At 40.4% G+C, this 13,024-nt stretch overlaps 1 protein-coding gene across 5 annotated transcripts in view; it reads left to right on the top strand.

The window, feature by feature from the left end:
- KCNJ16 (potassium inwardly rectifying channel subfamily J member 16) overlaps positions 1–11,323 on the top strand; it is a 34,331-nt gene extending 23,008 nt beyond the window's left edge. For all 5 annotated transcript variants that reach the window (XM_033002588.2, XM_033002589.2, XM_033002591.2 and 2 more), the window contains one exon: positions 8,712–11,323. In XM_033002588.2, coding sequence (XP_032858479.1) covers positions 8,788–10,077 — 1,290 coding nt within the window. In that variant the 5' untranslated portion in view covers positions 8,712–8,787 and the 3' untranslated portion in view covers positions 10,078–11,323. The remainder of the gene's footprint in view (positions 1–8,711) is intronic.
- Positions 11,324–13,024: the final 1,701 nt, after the last annotated feature.

The raw sequence follows: 13,024 nt of genomic DNA, 5'->3' as shown, positions 1-13,024 counted from the left end.
CTGCTGTATCTATACTCACAAATGAGAGTCATACGTAGCTGCTCAGAAAAGCAAATAGTGATTCTTGACACCAGTAATGATTGATAAATTAACTTCTTGAAGCATAGTATTTGATTGCCTGGTTTATCTGACTGCATGTGTTAATGTCAGTCACAGAATTTTCTGGTGCTTTTCCTATTTAAAAAAAAAAAAAAAAAGCACTGATACATTGTTTGACTTGATCCTTAGCTAATAGTTATCTCAACCTTTTTGATTTGGGAAGCAGTCTAGAAATCTGAGACAGCAGTTTTTTCCTGGTATTTCCTAAAAAAATTAGGTCATAGTGGATGTGATTCATTTTATTTACATGTTTCGTTTTGATTTTTTTTTTCCTTCTCCCTTCCATTTCCTCAAAGAAGTAATGCAAAATGATATTTTCACTCTTAGACCCCACTCTAGTTTTGAAAATGTAAAGGCTTTGGTGATTTAATTGGCATCTGGGATATTTTATTAGGTGGGATAAGACAGCTTCTGAGCATCATAGTGGAATTCCTGCTGCGGTCAGTAGTCCAAAGTGGAGATTAGAAGAAACTTGCAAGTGTTCCTGTCTTCTCTGGATAGCACTTGGAAGTTAATAACTGGTGTCAAGCTACATCTTAAGGAACTTTTTACTAGGGTTGGGAAAAAAAAAATAAAAAATCAGAGATCCTTGGGCTTCCTACTCACATCTTACTTCGCTCATCTGTTGAACAGAGCTCACTCATGCTGTTAACTTGGAATCCTGTTTTATTCTATTCTATTCCTTACATGAAATACAATAGTAAGGCATCTGATCCAAACTACACTGACACCAAGACAAGGCTTTCCATTGTCAAAGCTGCAGCCTTTTGAATTGGCAGGATTAAAACTTGCACAGGCAATGTAAGGGGTTCTCTGATCTTCACATAACCCTTTGGTTAAAGCCACGTAATCTTTTCTTCTCTCTGTTGTTTTTGCTATGCGCGCACAGAGAGCTGCAGGACCAGGGAGCACTGAAATAAACGGGACTGCAGGAGCTAACTGCAGCGCCACTAGTGCAGCCCTGTATGCCCTTACCTTTCTTATTCTATAGACGTCCTCAAATAAAAAGCATAACTGTAAAAACAGTGACTCTGCGTTCTTATGTCACAGTGCCCTTCCCTGGATATTTGGTTTACAATGTACTCCAGAAAACAGGAAAAAAAATACGCTTTCTGCCTCAGGAAGCAGCATTGCACAATGTGACGTAAAGGAAACGAGCCCAGAGACTGGAAGAACCCTCTTAGAATACCAGCTCTCGCCCGCCCCCCAAATCCTACATTATTATTAACCTGTTGTGTTTTGAGAAGCGATATAACAGCACTGAATTGCAGCAAATAACAGAGCTGAGGGTGTTGGCCCTGTTAAATGAAAGCGGTCAGCATTATCTAATTTGATTGTATCATTGTTCATGACCTGCCACTTACCTATTGTTGAATACATTATTATATTACATCATGTCTATTAAGAGCTGCAACAAACTGTTCTACTGTTGCCTGCCAAGATCTGGTGGAAAAGTTCCTCGAAGAATTTTTCTGTGCCTCTGTAGGCTGAATGTAATCCATAAGGTTCAACGTGTGGAGAAATCCCACTGCACACATCTGCAGAACTATTGAAATTAACCTTCGCTGTGCGTCAGCGCAGACATCAGCGTGTTGGGAGGAGGAAATGATAATTAGTCCTAACACTTGTATTTGATTGCCTCACAGCTAACTTGCATTAAAGCCCAGGGGATTTTGCCTGCTGAAATAAGGAATACGTTGGCTACTGATTTCCAAAGGAAGAAGACTGGATATAAAATATATATTTTCAGCTGTTCCATGTCTGTGTGTCTGGTAGATTTTCAGGTCTGGGATGTGTACCAGCTGTACCATTTTTAAGAACTGAGGCTGCAGGGATCAGAGATAGAGACTCTGGTTCTATCAGCTCAATACCAAAATGCAAATGGCTGATGGGAAGAGAAGCAGAGGGAGGAATTTCCAAACAGGAGGAGATGGCAGTGGCCCTGTGTGGATCCAGCTGGCCCACTGCAGGTATGGGTTGCGGGAGGAGACCAGCAGGGTCACCCTTGAGGGGTGGCTCAGGTGCTGCCGTTCGCTTTGGTTCCCTGCTGGGTTTGGGGACCGGGCTCATCTCGGCAGCCCTGGGCTGTCCCAGTCCAGCCCCAGTACTGCTCCAGGTGCACTGGGGCAGCTCACCAGCTGCACCCAGCCTGCGGGACACAGGTACCCACTCGGGGAGGGGGCGGTGGGGGCGTCGTGCTGTCAAGTGCATCCTTGTCCAGTCACCTTGGTACGGGAGCTGCCGAGAGCTGAGGGTTAAAAAGAGGAAGAGAGTCCTCGGAGTCAACAGTTTTAGGTTTCACCCTGCCAAATTGTCTGAGACAAAGAATGGCAGTGAGGCCCAAAATCAAGAGTTTCAAGTTGCCAGCACTTTCCATTTCTCATGGTATTTCAGTGTTTCCACTGCTTGTTCCTGGCTAAAACCATCCAGTGCGAATAAATTAAAATAGACATTTTCAGCTTTCTGCAGATTTGGGGAATTGCTCTGAGTAGTAAGCAGGAGGCTGGTACACTTTTAACCTGTTTTGAGGCTCTGAAATGGGCAACCAGCCTTCATCAAGGAGCAACTTTCAGAGTCTGTCTTCTCAAACTGAAGGGGCCAAACTTCTTTCCTTTTGCTTTTTGTTTGTTTGTTTGTTTTAAGGAGTTCTGGTTTCACTTAGATGAATTAAATGTCAATATATCTGTTACTGTGAGTTGTTCCAGTGTAGATTACAGCACTATTGCATGACTTTAAAATCTGTACAAAAGGCCTGGTGCTCTGTGCTATTTATGTCTATCTTTAAAAATGTTTAGTAAACAAACACTTTTATATTGATACTTTAGGTATTGCCTCTGTACCAAAGTATTGAATAAGAAGTCTAAGGAATACCCTTTTTCTCCAGCTCTGAGCTTATCCTATTCAAAGTTTTATTTTATTTCTGTATTTACAATCTTCTCTTCTGCTGTTGAAAGACCTATATAGACTGGACAATGGAGAGGAAAGGTGGTACTTGTAGGGTGATGCTTGCAGAACTGCGTGTTGCAATTTGACAGTTGGTGAACTGCAGCCCTACCAACCTCTGCTGTGCTCAGTCATCTAAGCTGAAGTGATGCAAACAGCGAAACTTAATTTAAAGGGAAAGTCGAGCCATTTGAAAGCTTCACTCCAGGGGCTTCAAAGACATTACCATGGATGTGAGGATGTTCTGTGATTGAAGCTGTGGCTGGGGTGGGCTCCACTCCTCTAAGGTCAACACAAAAGCGTGTACTGATCTGAGAGTGCTCTGGGGTGGCAACCCCTCTCCTACATCCTTGCTCCCTGGAGGTCTGGCTCTGGGTTCAGTTGAGGTGATTTTGCTTTGCCCCTCCCCTTATAGAGATGCCCTTTAGTCATTTATGGGGATCTGAGCTAAGATGAGGAACACTAAATATTAAAAAAAACCACTTGTAACAAAGTTTTGCTTATCAGGTGCTCAGACCTGTGCTGTTAGAGATCAAGAATATCAGACACTTTCTGAAACTGAATATCATTGTGCTTTTTTGTTCTGCCCAAGGAGACGAGTGAAAGCTTTTGCACTATAAAGATAAGTCTATCTTGTGGGCCAAGCAAGCAGTAGATTCACAAGCACAGTTTCATGTGTCCTGAAGCATACCTGGTGGAGGCTGCTAGCAAACACCTCTGCGGGACAGTCGTGTTGTGAGATATGCAACTGGTGAATCATGAAGTGTGCCAGCCCTGCTCTGGGGATTCCATACCAGAAGCAGAAGGATTGGTTGTAAGTGTTAGGAGCAGCTACGTCCCTTTGCAAAGAAGAGTGAAAGGAAAGAAAGAAGGAAAGCTCTCAATGTTGTCCTGTAATGGATTTATTTAGAATTTGTGGGTGGTGGGGTTTGTTTTTTTTTTTGGTGTGTTTTTTGTTTGTTTCTTTGTTTTTTGTTTTTTGTTTTTTTTTTTTTTTTTTTTATTTTGTTATGTTTTGTTTTGTTTTGTTTTGTTTTTTAAAGGAGCAAGTATTTGAGTCAATTCCAAAACAGCTCAAAAGGTTTCTACTTGTCACGTTTCTGGTCTCTGAGCTGAAAGTCTTCCAGGGTTACACAACAATGCCTAAAACTGGAAACCTCTCAGACCATTTCCAAAATGAAGCGGGAAACTGAGGTGACTGCTGAACTGATGCTAGCGAGAGAGATCCACTTCCACGTGTGTGGGGTTAGAGTGAGAGTACCCAATTTCATTCAGAGGTTCTGAGTTGTTTTCTTTTTGATGTAATCTCAGAAGAAGATTATGTGGGAACCAAGATCTTCACATTGTTTTGCTTAATGTTTTACAAACAGGCTGTTGACTGAAGTTGTCACTGAACAAAAATTCACCCCTACTTGTTTACATAATGGGAAAATATAGTCATAAAATGAGTGTAGCAATAACTCATTGGGTGTTAGGTTAAGGTGCACTATAGGGATTGTCCTCATAAAACATTGAGCCCCAAACTCAAAATACCAAGATTAAATTTATAATTACATTTAGTGGAAGTCTTTAAAAGGCTAAACTGGATGTTTAAGTTATTGCTGTTCTGAGCGAGTTGTTGAAAATCAAGAGTTCAAGTTATTCTGGTACAGCTGCTCTATTCAGGAGGAACTAGATGAAAATGATAATTACGATTAAGAGGCTTGCTTCTGCTAGTGTTTGCTTTGTGGTAGCTCTGGGTATAAGTAGGTGTTGGGTTTATTCCTATTTCTGCCACTGCACTGATTTATGACCTTTGAAATACAGGAATTTACTTACCTTTCCCGCATATCTAATTGGTGTGAAACTTTCCAAGATACCAGTTTGGGCAGTAAATATGCAAACCCCATGAACACAAATCTCCAGAGCAGTTCTGTATCTCCCTGAACATGTTTCAGTATCCAGCACAGTAAGATCCTAGCCTTGGCTTAGATAATTAATAATATATGCTGATTTTCTGAGCTCTGAGTCTGATACATGTGTGCTTTAGAAGAACTTCTGAACCCTCTCTGCTATTTACCCTAATGAAGCCTTTGAGATTTCTCTATTTCTGTCTTCCTTCTATCCTGCCTGGCTTCACTGCTCTCTTTTTATCTCTGATAAGTTTTTATTTGGGGGTGAAACACAATTATAAGAATGGTTAGCAAAAGTACTGCAAATTTCAGCACACTTCCTCATTTGAACAACAGAACAGTGTTCAAGAGGAGGCTCATGATGTGTACAAACACGCCCAGAAAATAAAGGAAAAAAAAAAAATGCACAGAAAGTAAAAGCAAGACAAAAAAAGGGCGCGGGGTTTTTGTGTTAATGTTAGAGGAAGGTGAAAACGCTTCCTGGCAACATCTGAGAATCATTTGCAGCAACCAATCCATGATCTTTAGTGAGTAGAGAATGTTTTTAAATCCTCCCCCACCCCCTTTGTTAATCTTTACCAGGTAGTAGGGCCTTTAATATAATTCGTATGGCTTTCTTAGAGATGTGTAAAATATTTCCATTTTGAAAAATAAGATTTCTGAAATGGCTGTAAGATTTAAGTTCATAAGTCTGGTCGTAAGTCTGTGGTATTCTCTTTAAAATTTGATAATAATAATAGTCTTCAGACTGTTCTGCAAAAAGGCAGCGTGTCTCAGTAGAGTGAAGGATGAACATCTGGCTTCACAGCCTCCCTGCCTCTCATTTGGAGTAGGAAAATCACGTGCCTGTTTAAAAATGTCCCCATGAATGAAACACAGATCGTAATACAGACTTACATAATTCCAAAATGTTAAAGGATGACTTTTTAGACTTAAATATTCTGAGCAACACCAGACAATGTAAGAAAGTTATTAATTATGATGCATGATTACTGTTGCACTTGAGAGACTTTAAGAAGTAGCCTGGAAAAGTTCAGATTTGGCTTAACTTCAAGCACACCCAAAATACTGGGCAACATTTTTAGATGTTTTTGAGTGGCTGCAGAGGCTATTTCCTAAGACTTTAGGGATTTTAGGTGATCTGGGGCACTTCTCCACTGTGCAATGCCAAATGGCTCTGAGCAATCCAATTTTCAACACTATGGAGAAAGATGCTGAGAGCAATATATGTCTGTTAGTGTTGCTCTGCACTGATTCTTTGTTACTCCATCTAGCTTCAGGGCTAGATTATTTGGTTCTGGTTTAGGAAGTTCTGCGTCATGTTCCCTTTCTTAGTCCAAACATACCTTTGATTGTTTTGCAAAATCCAATCTAGCATCTTCCTACGTGGCTTCATTTATATCAGTCAAAAACACATCACAGCCAGCCATTAGCATATATATATTACCACATATATATATTACTACAACCTGTACTTAGGAGATACCTTAAGTAGAGTTCCTAATGCGAGGTGCCTCACGATCAAAGTTGTCTCCTGTGTGTGAAAAACTACTGTAAAATCAGAGTGGACTTTGCCACATAGCTGCATGTGTGACAGTCCGTGATTCTTGCCAGCACCAACAAAATCTGAAGATGGTGCCAGCAAAACACCATTTTTGAAATACGATGATTTGCTGATGGCAACAGCAGAGTGGAGTCAACTCAGTAGTCTTTGATTCATGAACTGTTTAGCCCCTCTTAGAGTCCCAGGGTGTTTGTGACCATTTTCAAGGAATTCTAGTTTGAATCAGTCAATACGAAAACCAGTCTAAGCCTATGTATGTTTTTTTATTTAAGATTATATTGGCTTCTGACTACAATTGGCTTCATTTTCACACCTCACATTATGAGGTTCTTAAAAAAATAACTCAACATTTTCCAGTTTTTGTTTGTTGTTAAATATGACTTATAAAATGTTAGGTCAAGAGTCTTCAATAGACTAGGTTACACTGTTTGTTTAAAGTTATGAGTAAAGCAAGTCATATGAATGTTTCCAAAGACTGTATTCCAAGAAGTATTTTTGGAAACATTAATGTTGTGTTTTTTAATGAAGGCCACATTCTGAGGCTACGACACCATATGTCACATTCATTTCTGTACTGAAAAAAAAAAAAAAAAAAAGAAAAAGAAAAAGAAAAGAAAAAAGAAATGGAAACTATGTTTGGCTTTTAAGTGTTTTTGGAATACTGTCTATGCATGCTTGTCATTGTTCCTTGGATGAGAGAAGAGTTCTCGGTCTGTTAATCTAGTCCATCCAATATATATTACACTCTATGGGCTTGACTCTCTTCTGCCTTGCAGTGTGTGCAGTCATTTAAACTCAGGCAATGTGAATGAAGAGCTGAGGAAAAAGACTACCACTAGGAAACTTTTTTTTAAATTCATTTTCCACTAATATGTTGGCTTCATTATAAACCTACATCTGAACCTTTGTCAGCTGAAACCAGCTTAGAAGTGGGAAAAGTACTTGTCATTTTTCCATTGAAAGGTTACAATTTTTGGAAGAATCATGACAGTTTTTCCTCAAAAATATTAGCTTTTTTCCTTCAGAAATATCAGTTAGAAGCATGACATTTGGCAAAAATTTTGAATTGTTCTAGCTGTGTACCCTATCACTTCTGACTTGTCAGTGTTTTGTGTGTTAGCGGATGGGATACGGTAGAATGAGCTAGAGACCTGAAGGAAAAGGCATTTGCCTTTTTCAGTGCTGTATCCTACAAGTAACTCATAAGCATCCTGTAACTCATTACTTCAGCTGAGTCTTTCCTTTTCTATTGGATTCCAGTTGATGAGGTCTCAGTTTATAACATAAGTTCTTGTTATTAGTCGCTAAACGTATAGCCTAGCACTTCTTACTGCTGAAGTTCATATGGTTGCAATCTGCAGAGATCCATTTTTTCTGACAGAGGGATCTCCTAATTCACATCACTTCCTAAATTTGTGTCATCTGTGAATTTTATGAGCATACTGCATGGTTTCAAACTCATTAATAAAAATTTACATACTTGGGGGATTTTTTTTGTTGCTTTGTTTAAATGAATGGTTTGAGAGGGTTTCCAGGACCTGAGAGAGGTTTCTTTTTCATTTGAAAAGTAAATGCTTTCCTAGAAATTGAACAAATATGTCTCTGTAGCACTAACCCAGTAAAGTTCAGCTCTGTAACTAGGTTTTTCTGGGCAATACTGAATCACAAATAATGATGAATGGTCATGTGTTTGATACATATTCTGGTTAAAACAAATTAGCACTCAACTTGCCTGCCCATGCTACTGAAGTTTTATGTCTAAATGAGGGTGTTTTCCTGGGCATTTCTTCTAATGGAGGAAAACAAAGAAACGTGCAACAAATAATTAACTACCTCAAATGTTTGGCTAACTTTAAGTGGGTTCATGCCATTCCTGTGACTGTTCGTGAGAGCCCATTCTGATTTGAATGCTACTTCACCAGAACATTAGAAGAAATACTCATAGTGGGGTCACCACAAAGGTTTTTGATTTCTATTTTCATCTACACACCAAATCCTAGGATTGAAATGGACATTTCTAACTAGTTGTATTTCCAGCTGCCTCATATTTCCAGGCCTAAGTGTTTGAGCTATGTTTTATAATGAATGTCAGAGTCTGTACTCTTCAGAAAATTGCTCATGATGGCCACAGAGTGAATGTATTTAGTTTTGGTGTAACACAGTTCTGGCATAAGAAATGAAAACAAAAATAAACTTTTTCTTTTATTTCATAGATTTTCAACAAACAAAGAAAACCAATAGCCCCTGGGACCGCAAGCGTGTTCTGTAAACTGATGCCACGAGGCAGGTATGAGAAAGATGCCCGAGCAGAGTGGTCACTATAGGCCTGTAAGCACGCAGGCAAATAAGATCAGTTACCAAGGCACTTGTCAAGAGAGCCCTGGAATGGGGATGAAAAGATTGCAGAATCGATTTCTCCACAAGGATGGCAGCTGCAATGTGTACTTCAAACACATCTTTGGGGAATGGGAGAGCTACGTAGTGGACATATTTACCACACTGGTGGACATCAAATGGCGCCATATGTTTGTGATATTCTCCTTGTCATATGTTCTTTCATGGTTGTTCTTTGGACTAGTCTTCTGGCTGATAGCAATCCAACACGGAGATTTATTCCATGATGAAGAAATAACCCCCTGTGTTGCAAATGTCCATACCTTCACCGGAGCATTCCTATTCTCCCTTGAAACCCAAACGACCATCGGTTACGGTTACCGCTGTGTTACAGAGGAGTGCTCTGTTGCAATCCTCATGGTTATCCTACAGTCAGTACTGAGCTGCATTATTGACACCTTCATAATTGGAGCAGCCTTGGCTAAAATGGCCACAGCTCGAAAAAGAGCTCAAACCATTCGCTTCAGCTACTATGCCGTAGTTGGCTTAAGGGATGATAAATTTTGCCTCATGTGGCGCATTGGCGATTTCCGGCCAAATCACATGGTTGAGGGCTCTGTACGAGCTCAGCTTCTGCGCTACAAGGAAGACAAGGAGGGGAGGATGACGATGGAATACAAGGACTTGAAGTTGCTAAATGACCAGATCATACTTGTTACACCAGTGACAGTCGTGCATGAAATCGATAGTGAGAGCCCCTTGTATGGTCTAGACCGGAAAGCTTTGGCCAAGGACAACTTTGAAATCTTGGTCACGTTTGTCTACACAGGTGATTCAACAGGAACTTCGCATCAGTCAAGAAGCTCATATGTCCCCAGAGAGATCCTCTGGGGCCATAGGTTTAATGATGTCTTACATGTAAAGAAAAAATACTATAAGGTGGATTGCTTACAGTTTGAAGAAACTACAGAAGTTTATGCTCCTCACTGCAGCGCCATGCAACTGGATCGGAAGGAGCAAGAATGGAACCGAACTGAGAAGACACAGGAAAAAGAAGTAGAGACGTCGGCACTGGAGATCAAACCATTTAGTACTAACCAAAAGTCATTCAGTGCCGTTGCTCTCATCACTAGTTGTGAAGATCCAGAAGACCCACTGACAGCTGTCAATCAGCCTTCTGAAGAAATTTCTTATCAGAAAGCAGCTGTGACCTTAAGTAGGCTATCAATAGAGTCCCAAATCTAGCTTTTTACTGCAATTAAAATATCTTCCAACAAATTGTCCCAGCATAGCTTTTAGAATATAAACAATGAACTCAGATGCACAAGTATTTATGTTATAAACCTCAGTGACAGCATGCCCACATTGTAATACACTGCCGAGCTGCTAGAAGGAGCTTCATACTGGTTAGCGTGGGTATTACTAACAGCTTAGCATTGGCACAAGAAAACAGCTCACATTTGGGTTGACTAGACAGCTACTGTACTTGAGTAAGCTTACTGTAAACTTCACTACCCTGCAGGGCCCAGTGTTGGATATACCCAGAGATAGAGAATGATCTAGGCACGGAACAAAACCAGTGTGCCCTCAAGGTCATATTTTTCAAAGCTGCCTAATTTATTTGGAAGGCCAGTTCCTGGTCCCTCTAGGAGGCTCTGAAACTCCCCCACCATCACAGCAAACGATTGTGCTTTCATTACCATTGCACCTCCCTAGCAGTTCAAATGGAGCCCTGGGGTTACACTGGTCAATCTGTGGGGCTGCTCTTTGTAGGAGGCAGTGAACTGGCAAAAATAACTGAGCCCAGTATTACTGGGTAGCTTTGGAATCCTGCTTGCACCCTGCCTAGTCCTGTGGGATCCTCAGTGGGATCCCGGAGAGCTTTTCTCATTTCCTAGTCATGAGCTGCCGCTCCTCAGCAGCTTGAGGTATGTGGTACGTCAGCTGGCCCAGGGCTGCATGAAGGTTGCATTCACCGGGTCAGAGGGCTGCCCACTTCATTTGCACTGTTCAGAAGTCACGACGAGATCTCAAGTTTGAAATTGGAATCCACAAAATCAGGTTGAGCCTCAGAGAGAAGATCGTGGTTTTAGAGTGAGCTGTGCAATATTTTAAATCAAAACGTCTTTCATTTCAGAATGACAGCCTTGCTTTTCTTTTTGGGAGGTTATGCTTCTTTAAAAGGACAAAGATCAATCTGGAGACCAAACAGTGTGATTTTGTCAAAATGAAATATTTTTATTGATCTGAAATGACCGCATAAAATTGATCCTTCACAGAGAAATTCATCATTGTCAGCTGTCTGCTCAATTTGGAAGAAAGGAAAATGTTAATGTTCTGAAGTTGTCTGTGACATGGAAGTTCTATGCTCTGCACATCTCTGTAATCATTCAATAAGCTATATCTTATCATGCTTTTTTTCCCCTGATGACTATGGTGAATTTGCATTGTGTTTAAGTGTCATGCTAACATAAAAATAATTATCTCTGAATTTGTGGTTGCCTAAAATTGGATTTATCTCATCTGACCTCAGCCATCAAGAAATCGAATGTTTGCCTACTGGTTGAGGCTTTCTGTGGTTACTGGAACTCTTCTTCTGTCAGGGGAGTTCATCCCATCTGACACTGGCTTTTTAGGGAACTGAAGGCAACAGGATGTGTTTATCCTGGAAGTGTTCATCCCTCTCCATTTATTGTTGAAGGAGATGAGATGACTGTTGTGGAAATGCTGGCTAACTTTAGGCTGCTAAAATTAGCTCTGACGAGTCATTCACATCATTCTGACTAATTAAGTTTTTATGAGCTCATCGCATCATCACATTTAATGAAAAAAAAATAGCATGCTGAATATTTTTTCCTGAAATTTTCTCCATATAGTAGTATCGCTGCATTATTTCAATGTATCTTGCATTTCTCTTTTGATAGCAGTTTTCTTTGAATATATATGATCCTTTTAGGTAAAATGAAGCATATGAACAAGCCTGGGGGGAGGTGGTTATTCCAAAGCTTATTAATTAGCCTATTTTATGTGCTGAATCATCATCAGCAGTCATCTATAACTGCGGTAGAAAACATCTTATTGTATCCTGGATTTGAACACTGGCAGGCATTGGGGAAATAGTCTAAAAAATGGGAACAAATGTGGGAAAATGTGTAAGGATCTCAGTACTTATTGTGGTGTTGGAAAAAATACCATCCAGATTGTATAAAATAGAATATAACCTTCAAGACACGTAAAGTAATCCTTCCACACTCTTCTGTCTTTGAAAGATCTTGGCTGGGTTACTTTATTCGATGTTAGGCACCACATTTCAGGAGAGACATGGAGCAATCTGAAGAGAATCCAGAGATCTAGAAAACATATTAGTGAGGAAGTAGGGAAATAACTGAAGGTCTTTCAATCCCCCCAAAAGTGGTTGGGAAACAAAGAATCAGTTCTCAAACACAAAGACTGCAGTTCAGGAGAGAGAGACGATCTGTTGCCTGTAGCTGGTGGATAGGACAGGAAGACATGGGCTTAAACCGAAGCCAAAGAGGTTGAAGTTAATTAGGAAACACTGTCAGAGCAGTGTGGTGTGTAATCTCCGTGGTGGTGGCTCTTGGGAGTCCACTGGAGAAAACGGCTGTCAGGAGCGATACAGAATGGTCAACCTCACCTTGAACTTTCCAACCCTGTTTTTTGGTGATCCTATGCTTTTCAGAAAAGGGAATGTCTAGCACCAAATCTGCTTAAGTGGTCGCTTTACAAGGACTACCACATGTGTGAGTATTTGCTTAATCAAAATCCCCAAAATATATTCAAAAGGTGCATATTTCAGGTGCTGTTTGTAAAAGTAGTTTCCGCTATTAAGCTGCAAATCTCAGCTGCCTTTCCCTCTCCCAGTTATGTACTGTGTGAGCCTCTTGCGGTGAAAAAAATACTTTCCTCAGAATGACTTTCCTGTAAGTGAAAGTACCAGGAGTCTGATTTAGTGTTTTGTCACATACTTCTTGGTATAGATAGATATAAATACGTGAGCATGTATAGTAATGTATGCTTTGGCATACAAGCCAACCACTAACTGATGAGGGTCAGGAAGAAACTTCTCTCCTGGGCATGTTAATTCATAACAGGCTACTATACAGTTCCTTCTACTTTTATCTACAGCATCTGATACCAGCCAGTGCTGGAGACAGGATACTGGTTGAGCCAC

Source organism: Tyto alba, unplaced genomic scaffold (genome assembly GCF_018691265.1).
Source record: "Tyto alba isolate M040663 unplaced genomic scaffold, T.alba_DEE_v4.0 Super-Scaffold_39, whole genome shotgun sequence".
Taxonomy (NCBI): domain Eukaryota; kingdom Metazoa; phylum Chordata; class Aves; order Strigiformes; family Tytonidae; genus Tyto; species Tyto alba.
This window is presented reverse-complemented; position numbering and strand designations above follow the sequence as displayed.